The following is an 18,318-nucleotide window of genomic DNA, read 5'->3' as shown; positions in this document are numbered from 1 at the left end:
AAGAAAAAATAGATAAACTGGACTACATTGATGAAATAAAATTTATATTTTAAGGCAGGACAAGAAAACTTAAACATAAAATTCTCTCTCTGTCCATTTGGGCCTCCTCCCTCCCTCTCTCATGTGCAATGTACATTTGCATTATACATTAACCAGACCTCCTCAAAGGTGGGAATGCCTGCTTGACCACAAAGGTCAACTTTTTTTTCCCTTTCTTCTGATGCTAGCAATGTAACTGCTTAAAAGATTAGCACTCTTTCCAAACTCTGTAGGGAGTCATGGTCACTTATTGCTTGCTTACCTGGACTATGTATCTCTGGTGAAGTTTATGTAAAATGTCAGTATGTCATTTTGATGTATGATCCTTTGTCTCAAAAAGGTTTATGACTGTGTCTTCGACTTCTAATAGGCAGAACAGTTCTCAGAGCCTCTGAGAGTCTGTCTCTTGGGTTATAATCCTCAGTTTGACTTAAGTAAAATTATCTTTTGGGACTTCCTTGGTGGTCCAGTGGTAAAGAATCCACCTTCCAACGCAGGGGACGCGGGTTCGATCCCTGGTCGGGGAACTAAGCCCGCCCGCCGCCACAACTATTGAGCTCGCGCGCCTCAACGAGAGAGACCGCGTGCCGGAAACTACAGAGCCCACGTGCTCTGGAGCCGGAGCACCACAACTAGAGAGAAGCCTGCGCACTGCAACAAAAGGTCCCGCATGCCTCGATGAAGATCCCACGTGCCGCAATTAAGACCCGATGCAGCCAAAAAACTAAAGAAAATAAATAAATGAGGGACTTCCCTGGTGGCGCAGTGGTTAAGAATCCGCCTGCCAATGCAGGAGACACGGGTTTGAGCCCTGGTCGGGGAAGATCCCATATGCCGCGGAGCAACTAAGCCCGTGCGCCACAACTACTGAAGCCTGCGCGCCTGGAGCCCGTGCTCCGCAACAAGAGAAGCCACCGCAATGAGAAGCCCGCACACCGCGACGAAGAGTAGCCCCCGCTCGCCGCAACTAGAGAAAACCCGCGCACAGCAAGGAAGACCCAACACAGCCATAAAAAAAAATAAAAATAAAAAAAAAAATCCCGCAGCTGCAACCAAGACCTGATGCAGCCAAAAATAAATAAATAAATACTAAGCCAGTCACCAAAAGATAAATACTATATGATTTCACTTATATGAGATATCTAGTGTACAAACTCATAGAAACAGAAAGTAGAATGGTGGTTGCCAGGGGCTGGGGGGAGGGGGGAATGGAGGGTTGTTGTTTAGTGGGTATAGAGTTTCAGTTCTGTAAGGTGAAAAAGTTCTGGAGTTTGGTTGCACAACAATATGAATGTACTTAACACTACCGAACTGTACTTAAAAATGGTTAAGGTTGTAAAATAAATTTTATCTTATGTGTACTTTACCAGTTTTCCTTCTTTTAACATATGAGGAAACTCTATGGGGTGATGAAAATGGGCTACATCTTGATCTTGGTGAAGGTCACATGAGTATATACGTAGGTGAAATATTGTGGAACTGTATGCTTAACACTGTGTATTTCCTTTAGGTAAATTATACCTCAATAAAGTGCTGGTAAGGAGGTAAGGAATGAAGCACTGACAGATGCTACAATGTGGATGAACCTTGAAAACATTTTACGGAGTGAAAGCAGCCAGCCACAAAGGCCACCTACTGTATGATTCCATTTACATGAAATGTGCACAACAGCAAATCCATAGATAGAAAGTAGATTAGTGGTTGTCTAGAGCTGGGGGGGGGGGGGATGGGAAGTGAGTGCTAATGCAGACAGGGTTTCTTTTTGGGGTGATGAAAATGTTCTAAAATTAGATTGTGGTGATGGTTGCACAACTCTGTGAATAGACTAAAAACCACCGAACATCATTGTTGGAATGTAGCCTTCGCAGAGCAATGCTTATCAGAAAGAATTTAATGTTGCTGCATTTAGTTTTTACCATCAGGATCCCCAGCCACCGCTGCTGGTATGAATCTCTTCTGCACCACTGTCCTTTTCAAAAGTTCCTTCTGCCTTGAAATTTCTCTAGAAATTCATCCTCTAAGGCACCATATCTTCCTTCCTTCTTTGTTACACAGTGAAACCTGGTAAATCGCACTTTTAAAAAGCCAAAGTGTCTTCCATTGAGTAACTAGGATTTTGATATAAAAAAAAAAAGATTCTTTTGTTCATTCATTTGACAGCTTATTTACCGAGCGCCTACTATGTGCCAGGACTGTAATGTAGTAGCCAACAGGGCTGTGGAGTTAAGTAGTCTTTGACTTGAACCTCATAGCTGTTACTTCCTGGTACGTAAGTTTGATCAAATTCTCTCATCTCCAAATCCCCATTTCCTACAGTCAACTTGGAAAAATAAAGTATTCCCCAAAACTGGTGTGAGGATTAGATGAGATAATTCGTGAAAAGTGCCTCATCCAGTGTCCAGCACATCATAAGCATCAGTGGACACTGGTTGTTATTATCAAGTATTAATGATCTTAACTCTTAGATCCCTCATAGAATTGGACAATCTGTTGGTAGATAATCATGACCCTTCTCTCTCCGTTGGGAAATTACGAAAACAATTCTGAATTACAGCTGTTAAAAAACAAAATTCGGGACTTCCCTGGTGGTCCAGTGGGTAAGACTCCATGCTCCCAGTGCAGGGGGCCTGGATTCGATCCCTGGTCGGGGAACTAGATCCGCATGCATGCCGCAACTAAGAAGTCCGCATGCCGCAACTAAAGATCCCGCATGCCACAATGAAGATCCCGCGAGCCACAACTAAGACCCGGCGCAGACTAAATAAATAAATAAATATTTTAAATTTATTTATTTTAGTTTTGGCTGCACTGGGTCTTTGTTGCTGCGCGTGGGCTTTCTCTAGTTGCGGCGAGCAGGGGCTGCTCTTCGTTGCGGTGCTCAGGCTTCTCGTTGCGGTGGCTTCTCTTGTTGCGGAGCACGGGCTCTAGGCACGCGGGCTCGGTAGTTGTGACTCGCGGGCTCTAGAGCGCAGGCTCAGCAGTTGTGGCGCACGGGCTTAGGTGGTTCGCGGCATGTGGGATCTCCCCAGACCAGGGCTTGAACCCGTGTCCCCTGCATTGGCAGGCAGATTCTTAACCACTGCACCAGGGAAGCCCCTAAATAAATATTAAAAAAAAAAAAAAAAAAAATTCAACTGAGTATATTTGAAGATCTCCTTGGCTTTATTTGACGATTCATGAATTGGGTAGCATCTCATCTAGCAAGTAGAAAAGAGCTCCAGAGGAGCTGTACAAATGGAAGGTTTTTAAAGGTAGAAAAGGGGGGGATAAGACAAGGAAGTCATAAACAAAGGATTATTTCAGGTAAGGTCACCTCCCCTTGGGGGTAAAGGTGGGGAGTCTATCAGGCAGATTACCTCACTAGGGATGATCAGGAAATTCCAGACTGATTGGTTTAAAATTCCACCCCTGGGAGAGGCTGAAACTGAAATTATATATTAAGTTTTACTTTGCTGCCGTGGGGCTTAGCACAAGCGATTCCATTTGGGGCCTGTTTCTTTTTTCACCCAGCAGAGGTTCTTGAAGTGTGTTTCCCAGACCAGCAGCAGTAGCATCACCTGGAAACTTCTCAGAAATGCAAATTCTTGACCCACTGAATCAGAAACTTTAGGGGTGGGCCCCAGCAATCTGTGTTTTAACAAGCCCTCTAGGTAATTGTGATGCACATGCACCCTCAAATTTGAAAAAGTATGAGTGATAGTATAGTGTTCAAGGTGGATTCTAGACCAGACCACAACTGTTCAAATCCTGATTGGCTCTGTCACTTGCAAGCTGTGTGATCTTAGGCAAGGAAATTACTTCTCTGGGGCTCAGTCTTACCAGCTGTAAAATGGGGGTAAGGATAGAAGCCACTTTGTAAGATCGTCGTGAAGGGCTTTAGACAGCGTCTGGCACACGGTCAGTGCTCGATACATGTTGGCTATTATTATTACTATGACTATTATGAACTACTTTATCTCCAGAATATGAAGTATGAGAAACTCCCCAAGTTCATATGATTATTCGGGAACAAGATATGAAAAGCTGGATCAGTAACACACATAGAATATGTCTACAACAAAGCTTTTTAAAAAGTCCAAGTGATACATCATTATACGAAGTTTAAAAAATAATTTCAGGAACACTCATCCCGAGATTTAAGACAGGCCTGCAGTAGTGTGCAGCTGTGCTTTCCCCAGCCCCAGCTTTTAAGTAGGAACCAAACTGACTGCAAAAAGGAGCATAAAGTAAGGTATCGCCCTACTCACTCACGGTTAAGCAAAGGAAAACATGACATGGGAAACAAAAGTAGTGGGTGGGTCACGCTTCATAAAAATGGAACCATAAGTGTTTGGGGGTTAATTCCACCCATAGGAAAGTTCCATTAGCAAATATCTGGTGGTCCTATTTTGGCACATCAAGCAGACTAGGTCTCATGCTCTTCTGAATACTGGTGGCACCATTAATTTCCTGAGTGGTACATTCAGTATGTCTTTCTTCCTGTTCTCTTTTGGCTTAAATGCCTGCAATCCTGGGTCAGTGACTTCATCTCTAGGAGCTGGAAGTCTTTAGAAAAGAATGTGGTTGCAGGAAGGGTGGTGCCCAGAGCACTTGTTTTCAGTAGGTATTTGCATAACCGCACACTTTTTTTTTTTTTTTTTTAACTTAGGTGAAATGTTTATTCAGGGTGATGAATGGGAGGGTGGGGTGTGCATGTGGGGAGGCGGTGTAGGTGGGTGAGGGAAGCATTAAAGGAGACTACCACCAAGGGACTAATGTCCTCCACCCTACTCTCCAGGCCAGCTCTTGCTCCACCGTGGAAGGTAACAATACACTCTGCAAGGAGTTGTTGAGAGAGTGAAGTGAGCTTAGCCCAGTGTCTGGCAGGTGATGCTAAATGTTTGCTTTAAGATGGTATTAGTGTGGTGGTGATCATTTTGAAATGTACAGAAATATCGAATCATAATATTGTGCACCAGGAACTAACATAGTGTTGTAGGTCAGTTATATTTCAAAACAAACAAACAAACAAATAGAAAAAGAGATCAGATTTGTGGTTCCCAGAGGTGAGGCCTGGGGGTGGGGGAATTGGACGGAAGCAGTCAAAAGGTACTTATTTCCAGTTATAAATTAGTACTAGGGATGTAATGTATGATATGATAAATATCTTTTTAACACTGCTGTATGGAAAAAAATTTTTTTTTTCTATTTCTTTTATTTTGTATCCATACGAGATGACAGATGCTCACTAAACTTACTGTGGTAATCATGTCATGATGTATGTAAGTCACCTTAAACTTATATAGTGCTAGATGTCAATAAAACTGGAAAAAGGAAAAAAAGATTGTATTAATATGAAACTTCTATAGAAATCTCTAGTAGGGTTGTTCACATTGCCCTTCAGATCTTCTGCTTGGTTTACAAAGTATTTTGTTATATAATTAATTTTGTATATAATTAAACTTTAATTATATAGATGTGGCAGTCATGGAGATGCCTTTCAGATGACCCTTCAAGAGGCCACCAAGCATATTAAAAGATGTCTGCAGCACCTTCAGACTCTGCAGCAGCATTCATGCTGTGGATGCACTTTTCCCAGAAGCCTTCCGTTGATAAGCCAGCAGAGCAGAGATACTGGGACCACAATATTTCTTTTTGTAATTAAATTAATTAATTAAAAATATAAGTTTATTTTTGGCTGCACTGGGTCTTCGTTGTTGAGCGCGGGCTTTCTCTAGTTGCCGTGACGGGGGGCGGGGGGGGGGGGGCTACTCTTAGTTGCGGTGTGCGGGCTTCTCATTACGGTGGCGTCTCTTGTTGCGGAGCACGGGCTCTAGGCGCCCAGGCTTCAGTAGTTGTGGCACACGGGCTCAGTAGTTGTGGCTCGCAGGCTCTAGAGCGCAGGCTCAGTAGTTGTGGCGCACGGGCTTAGCTGCTCCGCGGCATGTGGGATCTTCCTGGACCAGGGATCGAACCCGTGTCCCCTGCATTGGCAGGTGGATTCTTAACCACTGTACCACCAGGGAAGTCCTAAATATGAAATTTTAAACTATAGATATTGCTCATTTTTTTACTCAATACATTTTATTAATATATTTCAAGAAAATGTACTTTAAAGAAAGCTATAGATATTCAGAACCTATGCTTCACCTACATAATAAAGATTTGATAAAAACTAGGTAGCAGTAATACATCCTTAGTAGCTGGTGATTGGCTTACCTTCTAATAATAGGACTGGAATCAAAATGAGATCAGCTGTTCGCAGAAATGACCCACTTGTAAGAATTAATCAGAAAATGAGTGGCTGAAGAAATCGCGAGACTCTCATCAAGAAAAGCACAACTGTATCAAGACATTTCAAGTCGTACCACAAGTCGTAATCTACCCGAATATTTTGACCTAACAAAAAAGAAACACAGCATAATCTGAATGTATACATCTACCTGTTCTACACAGATTTACTGACCACACGGTTCTCCCCTCTCCCTCCCACGCTTAGGTTTTAAATCTGGGCTTCTTAACCGTGACTCTAAAGGCAGGGGTCCTCAAAGGGTCATTTGGGGACTTGCAAAAAATTGCAAATTTTCAGCGATTCTGAATTCACTGATTCCCTGCGGGGCCCAGGAAACGGCATTTAAACCAGCTTCCACGCGATTCTCAAGTCAGTCTCCAAACTGACTTTGAAGAACTGTTTTGCTTGTGTGGAAAGCGAACGTGTTAAATTTACGGGTTAGAAAAACTCTGGCAAAACATACGTACAAAGTTTCCTTGTGAACCGGCATACGCATTTTCTGAGTAAAAAAACCCCACAATATTAATCAAATTCTCAAAGTGAGTCTAAGAACTAAAACTCGCATCGCGCTGAATCACCTCTTCGCTACGGAGAGAAATTCAGCGTCTCCCAGACAACTAGCTGCACATTCGATCGTCTTTCAACTTTTGTTCAATTTAGCAGTTTCTGTCTTCGTGAAAAATTTTAGAGAAACGGAAAGTTCATTCTCTTCGGAGACGATATGCAGTCGACACTCAAGGCATGTGATTAAATTTCTTAAAATAAAAGCAAAAACGGAAACAGGGCCCGTGACGAATCTGCTACTTCCGATGTAAAGGTCCCGTCAGTCAAGGAGGAAGAATCTTCCGTCGCTTCGAGCTCGGCACCAGGCTCCGTGGGAAAGGAAGCCCGAGCCTTGCTGAGGTGAGCGGGAGCGGTTTGGTGGGAGTAGGGCCCACCCTGGCGAGAAGGACGAGGGAATTCGGCCTGGACGGTATGTCGGCGCGTGCGTGGGCCGCCATGTTGAAAGCGGGCAAAGGGGAGGGGGGACCTTTTGGGGTTGTTTTGCCGGGAGCGGGGGCGACAGCTGGGTCGGTAGGATGGCCCCTTCCGTCCTGTGCCCCCTCAGATGGTGACGGGGTGGGGAAGGCAGCCCTGAGGGCCGGCGGCCGAGACGGAGGCGCTGCGGGGCAGGGGTGGGGGGGCGGATCGGAAGTATAGACTTTTTCACGGAGACTTCCGCGTTAGCGTCCACGGCCTCACTGCGCGTGCTCGGACGGCTCTGGGCGCCCACCTTCAGTTTGTTTCCCAGCTGGTAGGAAGCGCCGGTTGTTCTGTTCTGCAGACTCAGCCTGGGGACGAGTGCTTTGTTTGTTTGCTTAAGAATAGCTTTTATTTGTATAATAATTTATAATTAGAAAGGGCTTTCAAAGACACTGCGTTCTCTCATCTTCACAAAAAAACGCGGTGAAGAGGCATTTAGCAGCACTTAACAGGTGATTTAAATTTTGCCCAAGATAACACTAGGTCTTACACCTGGGTGTTCTGGCTCCCAATCCAGTGCTTTTTCACTTTCCACACTTCCGTCTTTAATGGTTCATTGCCCCACCCACCTCCACCCCCCACGATTCATATCTCACATCCCATCTCCGTTTATGAAGTAATGACGAGAATCTAAACATCCAGAGAGATGGTGGTAGAAAATCTCAATGCAATGTTGCAACGGAGGAAATACACCTAGAAAGATTAACGAGAAGCTGTGAAGCCCGCTCTTCTCTTGGTATTTAGTATTGACAGGAGCATGCAGGTGAGGGAGAAAACCGGAAACTCATCTTTTATCCCTTTGTAATTTTTTTCCAGAGTTTAATTTGAGGAACTGTTAAAGCTTTGAACAGGAGCTCTGACTGTGTACAGCAATGTCAGCTTTATTTGGTGGATCCTTGTGACCTTTTCCTGTGGAATGGGGACGGGTTCCTTTCCCACTTGGCTGCGAGGGGGGCTCTCAGTCTCAGACACCCAGGCGTGGCCTGCTTTTTCCTAGTCCCATCTCAAGCTTTATATTTTATGACAGCTATCTAAGGAAAGAGTTAAGAAAGAGCTCAAGCTCTGGAGTCAATAAAAGCCCTTGGTTCTAACTCCCCCGCTGGGCTACTTCTGTGATTTGGAACAAAAGACAACCTTTTTGCCTCTCACCTTTGGCATCTGAAATGGCAGTAATAGAAGTGGGTGTGTCCCGGTATTGTTGAGAGGTGAGGGGAGTTAAGTGCTTAGCACCGTGCCTGGCACCTCCTAAGTGTTCAATACAGGTTAACTATAATTATTATGGTCTCTGTTTTTTGTTTGTTTGTTTTTCCTGCAACCTTGCCATAGAGGTAGGAAGTAAGATTAGAATCTTACTAATTTTAGGGCCATTTAGAGAATACCAGAGCAGAGATCCAAGCAACACAGTGATCTCTCTCTCTTTTTTTTCCCCCACGTGGAGAAATTGCAGCCATAATAGACAAAAGACACAAAGTGTGTTAGAGGCAGAGCCCAGACCGGACCAAAAGCGGCTCACTCGTCTCGTGCTCCTTCCCTTGTTGTAGCTGTTTATCATCCTTTTACTGATAAGGATACCAGAGAGGTGTCTTCTCCAAAGTTGCTTGTTAATGATGAGACGCATATATGCCCTCCTTTTACAATTTGGTGGCAGATGGTGTAATGTCCTGTCTCTCAATTTTCTTTCTTTTTTTAAATAATTAATTAATTTTTTGGCTGTGTTGGGTCTTCGTTGCTGCATGCAGGCTTTCTCTAGTTGCGGCGAGCGGGGGCTGCTCTTCATTGCCGCGGTGCGCGGGCTTCTCATTGTGGTGGCTTCTCTTGTTGTGGAGCACGGGCTCTAGGCGCACGGGCTTCAGTAGTTGTGGTATGTGGGCTCAGTAGTTGTGGCTCCCGGGCTCTAGAGCGCAGGTTCCGTAGTTGCGGCACACGGGCCTAGTTGCTCCGTGGCATGTGGGATCTTCCCGGACCAGGGATCAAACCCGTGTCCCCTGCATTGGCAGGTGGATTCTTAACCGCTGCGCCACCAGGGAAGTCCCTGCCTTTCAATTTTCAATGAAGTGGTCCTTTTTGTCTGATTTGGACCAAAATAAGTTCAGTGAATTTTGTTTGGAGTTGGTTCAGTTCCCCAGCATTTATCAGGAAGTGTCCTAGGATCTGGGGACACTGGGTTGAAGAGTGTTTATTGTGAAGAGTGTTTATTGTGTGTTGGGCAAAACGTGATCAGTATGACAGAAGAGGTACCATGAGCTGTGGGACCAACGGATTTGCTTCATGGGGAAGAGGCTGGAAGCCAGACTTGGAAGGACCAGTAGAATTTCCACAAGTGGAGATGTGGGAGGTGGAAAGGAAGAGAATATTCCCAGCAGAGGAAATTGCACCAGGAAAGACATGGAGCCAGGGGATTAGGGCACGTTCAAGGAATGAGGAGCAGTCCTGGGTAGAACAGGTTCTGCAATGGAATATGGTGAGAGGCTGAGAGTCAGAATTCTTGAGTTCATTGACTTTGGCTTTTATTCTGTAGGTGTTTTACTTTTTTTTTTTCTTAATAATTTTTAAAAAAAATTTGTTTATTTTTGGCTGCGTTTGGTCTTCATTGCTGTGCGCAGGCGTTCTCTAGTTGCGGCGAGTGGGGGCTACTCTTCCTTGTGGTGCGCAGGCTTCTCATCGTGGTGTCTTGTCTTGTTGCAGAGCACGGGCTCTAGGCACACGGGCTTCAGTAGTTGTGGCACGAGGGCTCAGTAGTTGTGGCTCACGGGCTCTAAAGCGCAGGCTCAGTAGTTGTGGCACACAGGTTTAGTTGCTCCGCGGCATGTGGGATCTTCCCGGACCAGGGATCGAACCTGTGTCCCCTGCATTGGCAGGCGGATTCTTAACCACTGCGCCACCAGGGAAGTCCCGGTGTTTTACTTTTTTACTGGGAAAAGAAATTCCACTGTGATCACTCCCCCTACATAACCTGTAAACTGAAGAACAAAAACAAAAAAGATCCTTGAAAATTTGAGAGGGGGGGGGGAAACTATAGATACCATTTTAATAAATATCATGGAAAGATGCTGTTAGGAATGAAGATCACCAGATATATTCGACAGAGCCCTGGTTTTTAAGTAACATATTTCAGCCTTGGCTCTAAAGCTTTACAGAGGTGGTCACATGATTACTAGCAGGGTCTGAAATGTTGGCAAGCACCGAATTATTCAAGAAAATTCACATGAATCAATTATCATGTGTCAGACTTAAACTTACCCACCCTCTTTCAAACAAACATAGAAAGATCTTCTATCAGAATGAATGACAGTTGCAGTGTGCTTGCTGAACTAAAATTACCATTGCAATCAGTTCTCAAGCTCCAAAGCATAGATGGATTATGAGCTAGGGAAGTGGGAAGAAATCCCATCTTCCTTTTTTTTAATATATATAAAGTTTCTTTTTATTTATTTATATATATATTTTGGCTGCGTTGGGCCTTCATTGCTGCACACGTGCTTTCTCTAGTTGCGGCGAGTGGGGGCCACTCTTCGTTGCAGTGCGTGGGCCTCTCATTGCGGTGGCTTCTCTTGTTGTGGAGCACGGGCTCTAGGCGCGCAGGCTTCAGTAGTTGCAGCATGCGGGCTCAGTGGTTGCAGCACGCAGGCCCTAGAGCGCGTGGACTTCAGTAGTTGCAGGGCGTGGGCTCAGTGTTGTGGCGTGCGGGCTTGGCCGCCCCGTAGTATGTGGGATCTTCCTGGACCAGGGATCAAACCCGTGTCCCCTGCATTGGCAGGTGGATTCCTAACCACTGCGCCACCAGGGAAGTCCCCCATCTTCCTTTTGAACTAAAGAGCCTGTGGCTGGGTCACTCATTTTGGCTTTGCTCCCTGTTTACTGACAGATGCAAAATGGTGCATTCAGAGCACCATTTTCCTGTGTAGTTTTGTTTTTTTAAAAAGTCCTTATCAGAATAATCTGGGAGGGACTTCCCTGGTGGTCCAGTGGGTAAGACACCGCGTTCCCAATGCAGGGGGCCCGGGTTTGATCCCTGGTCGGGGAACTAGATCCCTCATGCCGCAGCTAAGAAGTCCCGCATGCCACAACTAAGGATCCTGCATAACGAAACGAAGATCCCGCATGCCGTAACTAAAGACCCAGTGCAGCCTAAATAAATAAATAAATAAATAAATAAATAAATAAATAAATATTTAAAAATTAAAAAAAAAAAATCTGGGAGCGGGAATGTGGGGAGCACAGATGAAATAAGACAGGCCAGGTGTTGGTCATAGTTGGAGCCGGGTGAGAAATTCATGGAAGGTTATGCCGTTGTCTACATTGGTATGTGTTTGAAACTCTTGGTAGTAAGAGTTTTTAATTTTTATTAATGTTATTATTATTATTATTTATATATATATATTTGGCCGAGCCATGTGGCTTGCGGGATCCTAGTTCCCCAACTAGGGACTGAACCCGGGCCCCGGCAGTGAAACTGCCGAGTCCTAACCACTGGACCGCCAGGTAACTCCCATAAAGAGTTTTTTAAAATGCCCTTTTCCAGGGGCTTCCCTGGTGGCGCGGTGGTTGGGAGTCTGCCTGCCGGTGCAGGGGACACGGGTTCGAGCCCTGGTCTGGGAGGATCCCACATGCCGTGGAGCAGCTAGGCCCGTGAGCCACAGCTACTGAGCCTGCGCATCTGGAGCCTGTGCTCCGCAACAAGAGAGGCCGCGACAGTGAGAGGCCCGCGCACCGCGATGAAGAGTGGCCCCCGCTGCCGCAACTAGAGAAAGCCCTCGTACAGAAATGAAGACCCAACACAGTCAAAAATAAATAAATAAATTTGGAAAAAAAAAAAAAATGCCCTTTTCCACAGAAGTTCTCAGGCTGGTTTCCCTATGACCATTTTAAAGTCTCTGAAAGACGAGCCTGGATTTTGATTCTGGATTTTGATCCGTGTTGCCACGTTATAACAGCTTGTGTGTGCCCTACCGTGGCTAAGCTGGATGATACACGTATGCATCAAACTCAGGCACGTTGCCCTCTGCTTCTTCCGGGGAGGGTTGGTGGAGGAGTGCGTGAGAGCATTCTGGAGCCCCACCGCCTGCCTCTGATACTGTCTCCCCTGCTTTCTAGCTGGGAGGCCACAGCATCTGAAAAATCCTCTTCCTTCCCTGTTGGAAGAAGGGGTGAAAAGCAGTATCTACTTCATGGGGTTGTTGGAAGGATTGAATATGTAGCTTAACAGTAGATGCTGCATAAACGCTCGCTGTGCTTCTCCTTAGAACATGAACGATTGGATGCCCATCGCCAAGGAGTATGACCCGCTTAAAGCTGGCAGCATTGATGGCACCGACGAGGACCCACATGATCGAGCTGTCTGGAGGGCGATGCTGGCACGATATGCCCCCAACAAAGGCGTCACAGGAGACCCCCTCCTCACCCTGTTTGTGGCGAGACTAAACCTGCAGACCAAAGAGGAGAAGTTAAAGGAAGTATTTTCCCGCTATGGGGACATCCGGCGGCTTCGGCTGGTGAGGGACTTGGTCACGGGCTTTTCGAAGGGCTATGCCTTCATCGAATACAAAGAGGAGCGTTCTCTGCTCAAAGCTTACCGGGACGCCGATGGCCTGGTTATTGACCAACACGAGATATTTGTGGACTATGAACTGGAAAGGACTCTCAAAGGGTGGATTCCTCGGCGACTTGGAGGAGGCCTGGGGGGGAAAAAGGAATCTGGGCAGCTGAGGTTTGGGGGGCGGGATCGGCCTTTCCGAAAACCCATCAATCTGCCAGTTGTTAAAAACGACCAGTTTCGAGAGGGAAAGAGGGAGAGAAGGGAGCGATCTCGATCCCGAGAAAGACACTGGGACTCCAGGATGAGGGATCGGGACCATGACCGGGGCCGGGAGAAGAGGTGGCAGGAAAAAGAATCAACTCGGGTGTGGCCAGAAGGTGACTGGGACAGAGAGAGGGACTTCAGAGACGACAGGGTCAAGGGGAGGGAGAAGAGGGACAGAAGTAAGTAGACTCCATCCCCTGCCAAACCCAAACGAAGGTACCCGACCAGTAAAAGTGCAGGGAGACCTGCACTGCTTGTATACAGAATCCAAGTCCAGTGGTTGAATAAAACCTACTGATGAAAACAAAAACAAAACAGAAAAAACTTAACTAATGATAATGGGGTTGGGTACGTTTTCTTTCGACTCTGGAATGCAGGTTCAAGATGAACACGCTGATAGTTTGAATTTTCTCTTCTGCATCTTATAGTTTTTGTTTTTGTTTTTTGGGGCTCATGGGCGGTTTGCGGGATCTTAGTTCCCTGACCAGGGATTGAACCCGCGCCCTCAGCAGTGAAAGTGCAGAGTCCTAACCATTGGACCACCAGGGAATTCCCTTCATCTTGTAGTTGTAAGGACCCATTATTTGATAAGCTTGAGAAACAATTTTGCAGTCACCAGCATCTGTACAGAAAGGCCTGTGTAAGGAGCCATCACTCATTTAATTTGGCAGTACGGAATTTGCTTTTTCTCCCATCTATTGGAAATGACCATTTTGAGGGCTTGGCAAAAAGAGGTGATGACTGAAAACCATTTGCACTGATCTGTGACTCCTGGGAACCCAAATCTGGTCAGCATCTAAGTTGTGTGTTTTCCACCTTTATGTCCATAGTGCAGGGTTTGCTGCAGTGAAATAAAAATGAGATAGAAAAATGAATCCAAGGAGAATGTCCAGAGACTTAGTACCAAAAGCCAGTCTTAGCAGTGATCTGGGTCAGCAACCAGCTTCTCTTGAACAAATGTAACTCCATTCTCGAGCCAAATGCTGACTACCTTTTTTCCTTTTCTCTTTTTGGCGGGGTGGCTGGCATTTAAAATGAAAACCCAGAGTTGCAGGGCTTTGGGGCTATGGTCTATGGCAATCCTCCAGCCCTTGGAAAAGAGAAAGTTCAAAAGAAGTGAGAGTGAAATGAAAATGAAATCAATGAAAGGGTAGCAGCTAGTTCCGATGGACTGATTTGCCTTTTCCCTCTTGATCATCTGGCCTCTGGTTTGTTTGAAACTGGATATATTGACCTGAACTTCTGAGAGCTTTGAATAAGTACCATACTGTTCATGTGATTTTTCAAGAAAGTGACATTCAACATTTTTCTTTTATCCATGGCTGTGTCTTTGAAAGTTCAGGTTCTTAAAATTCAGGATGTCTCATGTAAAGTAAATGTCTGATTTAGTAGCAAGACTCACACATTCATTACTAGGTTTTTGCATCAGGAGTATGAATCTCATTGTTACATAGGGGACCTACGATATCTTAAAATTGCTGTCAGCTGTTAGAACTGTTTTAGAAAAATATGCTCTTTCCTTTGTAAATTTCCAGTGCAGAATTTTACTATTCTCCTAAATCTCAGAATACCGCCTTGCAGGAACACCTTTCTGATTTCACCCACGTTTCATTTACAAAGTGTGTTATGGGCTAGAGTTGGTAGGTACATTAGGTAAAACAAGCTGCTCCACATCAGGGAAGCTGAGTTGTGAGACAGCTTTAGAAGAAACACATACAGGGGCAGCAGTGTTTACATAGTGTTTACATAGTCTAAGCTGGCGGTTATCAACCCTGAGTACCAGAATACCGATGGATGGAAAAAATATGCACATTCAGTCCCCACCCCTGGACATTTGGGCTTAGTCTTATAATGGCCCTGGTAACCAAAAAAAAAAAAAATTAGTAGAACCCCCCTGTCAGGGACTGTAGTTGTCAACATGGCAAAGGCGGATACCCTCTGACCCGGCAGTTCTGCTGCTAGTTTATTCTGCAGACTGATGCACGTGTGTGAAAGTGTGCAGCGCTGTTTCAGAAAGATTGGAAGCTACGTGTCCACCAGTGGGGCCTGGACAAACATGAACAAATTACACTCGATGGTCGACCAGGGTTCCTCAGCCTTGGCACTATTGACATTTGGGGCTGGATAATTCTTTGGTATCGGGTGCCGTCCTATGCATTGTAGGATATTTAGCAGCGTCCCTGGGGCCTACTGGATGACAGTAGCACCCACCCAGTTGCGACAACCAAAAATGTCTCCAGTGAGTGCCAAATATCCCTGGGGGCCAAAATCACCCCTGGTTGAGACCCACTGTCTTTTATACTGGTGTGAAGTCATGTCCAGGGTATTCTAAGGAAAGAAAGGTATGGGATAGCATGTGTATAACACGCTGCCATTTATGTAAAAAGAGAACAGAAATATATCTATTTTTTTTACATGATTGCATGTATATTTATAAATTATTTCAGGAAAGACACCCAGGAAACTACCAACACTGGTCACCCCAGGGGGAAGGCAACCAAAGGTGATGCGGGGAGGGGGATTCCTCAGCACACATGCTTTTATACTCTCTGAGAATAAACTCTAATAGTTCTAATGGGCAGTCAGGTTGGAGAACCACTGCTCTAAACCAACATTATCGTGTCTGGTCATTTTTCTCAGCGATCTGGAAACGGAGTTCATGTAGATTCTATAAACCGACTTGATGGTTTCTTGGCAAACCACAGTAAAATGTGTAGAAAGCAGTCCAGTCAGATGTACCTGAGTGCCCTGTTAGGAAATGGTACCTCTCTCAATCCGTGAGCACCCAGACTTGCGCCCTGGGTGCTCCGTGGGTGGAGAGAAAGCATTATTTGGGTAACCCCCCAACTTGCCAGTTGCAGACAGGGCATGTGGCTCTCCGTCTCCACTGCAGCCCCATGAGTCAGCCAGACATTTGGTCCCCAAGCCATCTTTTCACCCACCGCCATTGCTTTGGCAAGTCTACCCTACCCACCATCTGGCAACCCCTCGGGTTCCGCACACCACACTCAATCTGCTTTGGGACATTTCTCTTCTTCGCAGGGGACTAAGTATTTGATACAGTGAATGCTGAAACAAGATGCCAAGAAAAAAAGAATCCACACAAGAAATGTTGCAATGTCTCATCCTTAGCAACTTTGTTTGGTTAGTACTGCATAACTCACAGCAGATTCCAAGGCACTGGCCTTGAACATTGCTACATGCTCTAGGCATTATCAGTAACAAGGTGCAATAGAGAACCACAGGCTCTTGCAAACTTGTCTCCAGTTTCTGGGCAGGAGGACTGTCCTCCCTATTTTCCGTTTGCTTTGTGCCTAAGCTGGGCCAGCTCATCCTGTGACTTCAGAGGCCCTGCCTGTCTAGTCGATGCATCCTATATATTATGCTACCACCATGACAATGTCATGAACGTAACTAATGAAAACCTATCACTTCCCTGCCTCCCATTTAAGTATGACAAATGTGATCATAAAACCTCTACACAAATAATTTCATACAAAGCAAGTCAAACAGCCATTATAGCGGCATGTGATGTATCTGGCGAAGCTTGCGTTACTGAAGTTAATGCAAAAGTCAGCTTCCGCTCGTGGTCTTATTAAATATATATCCTAAGGGATCAGAGTCATCTATTAGAAACAGTGATAGCCCTGGTATAAATAAACGTTTCTTTAGAGTTTGGCATCAGTTTTTTGACGTGCTCCCTCAAAGCAGACAGTTTGTTGGAGGGATCAGGTTTGAGGGTGTGACACCCAAGGCGGCCAGGTTCTGTTGCAGGCGCTGGTGGTTCAGGTCCAAGGACAGAGGTGGGTCACGGTCACAGGTGCTGCAGGGCCTCCTGTCCTTGCTCCGTGTAACCGTCGTCGCGGTGGCAGTTGGCCCACTGGCCAAAGGACTCGTGGATGCGCACGTTTCTCTGCGTGTTGGCCAGACGCTTCTTATCTCGGGAGAAGAAGCTAAACCTTTGAGAAGGGAAAGAAAGAAATGAGAGGCTGCCCTTGGCCACGCACGTCACAGTTTTTGCAATGCCAGCAGCAAACGTGAGGGAGCAAATCAACTCGAGGTGTGAAAGAAAACGTTCGGGGTGCGGGTCAAAGTTATTCCAGAAAGCAGCAGGGCATTCTGCGTGTCATTGTCACAGTACCTTGGAGGTGACACAGTGTGAGCAGGGTGTGCACATAGGTGATGTATCTCCCGCCTTAAGCACTACTGAGGATTTCTTCTCATGACCAGTGGAAATAAAAAGCTACTGGAAACATACATCATGGGTTTCTTTACCTTAATGATGCACAGAAAGGAATACTTGAAAGCCATATGGTACTTAAGACGATTCGGATGTAAAGAGATGAATATTTTAAGTTTAAGTAACTATTTATTTCATGTGGATTGGGAAACTAGGTAAGTAGCATATCAAAGCCCAAATTTCATGGATATTACTACAGCTCAGGATGAGGTGAAAGTAGGTAGTTAAGAAAAATGAGGCAATTAAAATATGTATTAAGGAATAGCATACACGGTTCTCTGATTAGATGAGCATTATGAATATAGTATGTGAATGAAATTTGGGAAATATTAATTTGGACAAGTGACAAGAACTGATTTAATGGTGATTAAAACTGATTTAATTTAAAGGTGAAAGCCTTTAGAAGTTATCACAGTAACTATCTACATAGCAACAGCTAAAGTAGACCAAGAGGTCTTTTCAAAACAGCTGTGACTATTGGTCATTGATCAGTCTGAGTGAACCATCTGATTGATGCCTAAAAGATAAAAGTAGAAATCTCAGGCCAAAAGCTGATAATGTGGCCCATTTAAAACAAAGTCAGCTTATACTCCACCTAAACATAGACTAGGACCCTGGCCAGTAAACCTGAGTTGGCCTATTTTGAGTATTTCCCCAAAGCCCTTTCTAAGCTGCCAACTGTCCTTCTGTACTCTCAGCCTCTAATTAAAGGTTCTTTCTATTCTTACGAAGTTCCCCTACTCTTGAATTTTGGTTTCTGAACTTGGTAAGAAATATAGTAGCTCTGTTATGTTTTCCAGGGGCAGGAATAGGAAGGAGCCCCTGAAGAAGTAAAAGCTTCAGATCAACTATTTTTAGTTCCCTCTGTCCGTTTACCTTTTCGTTTTTTGGTTTGTTTTGTTTTTGTTTTTTAGTGCTGTGGCCTATGGAGTTCAGTTTTAATCA

General features: G+C 45.1%; 2 protein-coding genes and 1 long non-coding RNA gene across 4 annotated transcripts in view; 1 reads left to right on the top strand and 2 right to left on the bottom strand.

Moving 5' to 3' along the window:
• Window positions 1-5,435: 5,435 nt before the first annotated feature.
• On the bottom strand, window positions 5,436-7,096 carry LOC137777051 (uncharacterized). The gene is made up of 3 exons (XR_011076393.1): window positions 6,778-7,096; window positions 6,238-6,417; window positions 5,436-6,048 (listed from the first exon to the last, which is right to left on the bottom strand). It is a non-coding gene; the product is annotated as an uncharacterized lncRNA (long non-coding RNA).
• Window positions 6,900-15,790, top strand: SNRNP35 (small nuclear ribonucleoprotein U11/U12 subunit 35). 2 transcript variants are annotated; one of them, XM_068563838.1, is made up of 2 exons: window positions 6,900-7,283; window positions 12,577-15,790. In XM_068563838.1, exon 2 carries the CDS (start codon window positions 12,580-12,582, stop codon window positions 13,318-13,320), a length of 741 nt encoding a protein of 246 aa, XP_068419939.1. In that variant the 5' UTR covers window positions 6,900-7,283; window positions 12,577-12,579; the 3' UTR covers window positions 13,321-15,790. The 2 variants fall into 2 exon arrangements, with proteins under 2 accessions (XP_068419939.1, XP_068419938.1); XM_068563837.1 differs by having other exon boundaries at window positions 6,902-7,213.
• Window positions 15,791-16,245: 455 nt separating this feature from the next.
• RILPL1 (Rab interacting lysosomal protein like 1) overlaps window positions 16,246-18,318 on the bottom strand; it is a 44,310-nt gene continuing 42,237 nt past the window's right edge. Inside the window, exon 7 of the mRNA XM_068563836.1 lies at window positions 16,246-17,092. Within this exon, the coding sequence (XP_068419937.1) occupies window positions 16,948-17,092 (145 nt within the window). The 3' untranslated portion in view covers window positions 16,246-16,947. The remainder of the gene's footprint in view (window positions 17,093-18,318) is intronic.

Source organism: Eschrichtius robustus, chromosome 14 (genome assembly GCF_028021215.1).
Source record: "Eschrichtius robustus isolate mEscRob2 chromosome 14, mEscRob2.pri, whole genome shotgun sequence".
In the NCBI taxonomy this organism is placed as follows: domain Eukaryota; kingdom Metazoa; phylum Chordata; class Mammalia; order Artiodactyla; family Eschrichtiidae; genus Eschrichtius; species Eschrichtius robustus.
The sequence above is the reverse complement of the archived record's forward strand: the minus strand, read 5'-3'. Positions and strand labels throughout refer to the sequence as shown.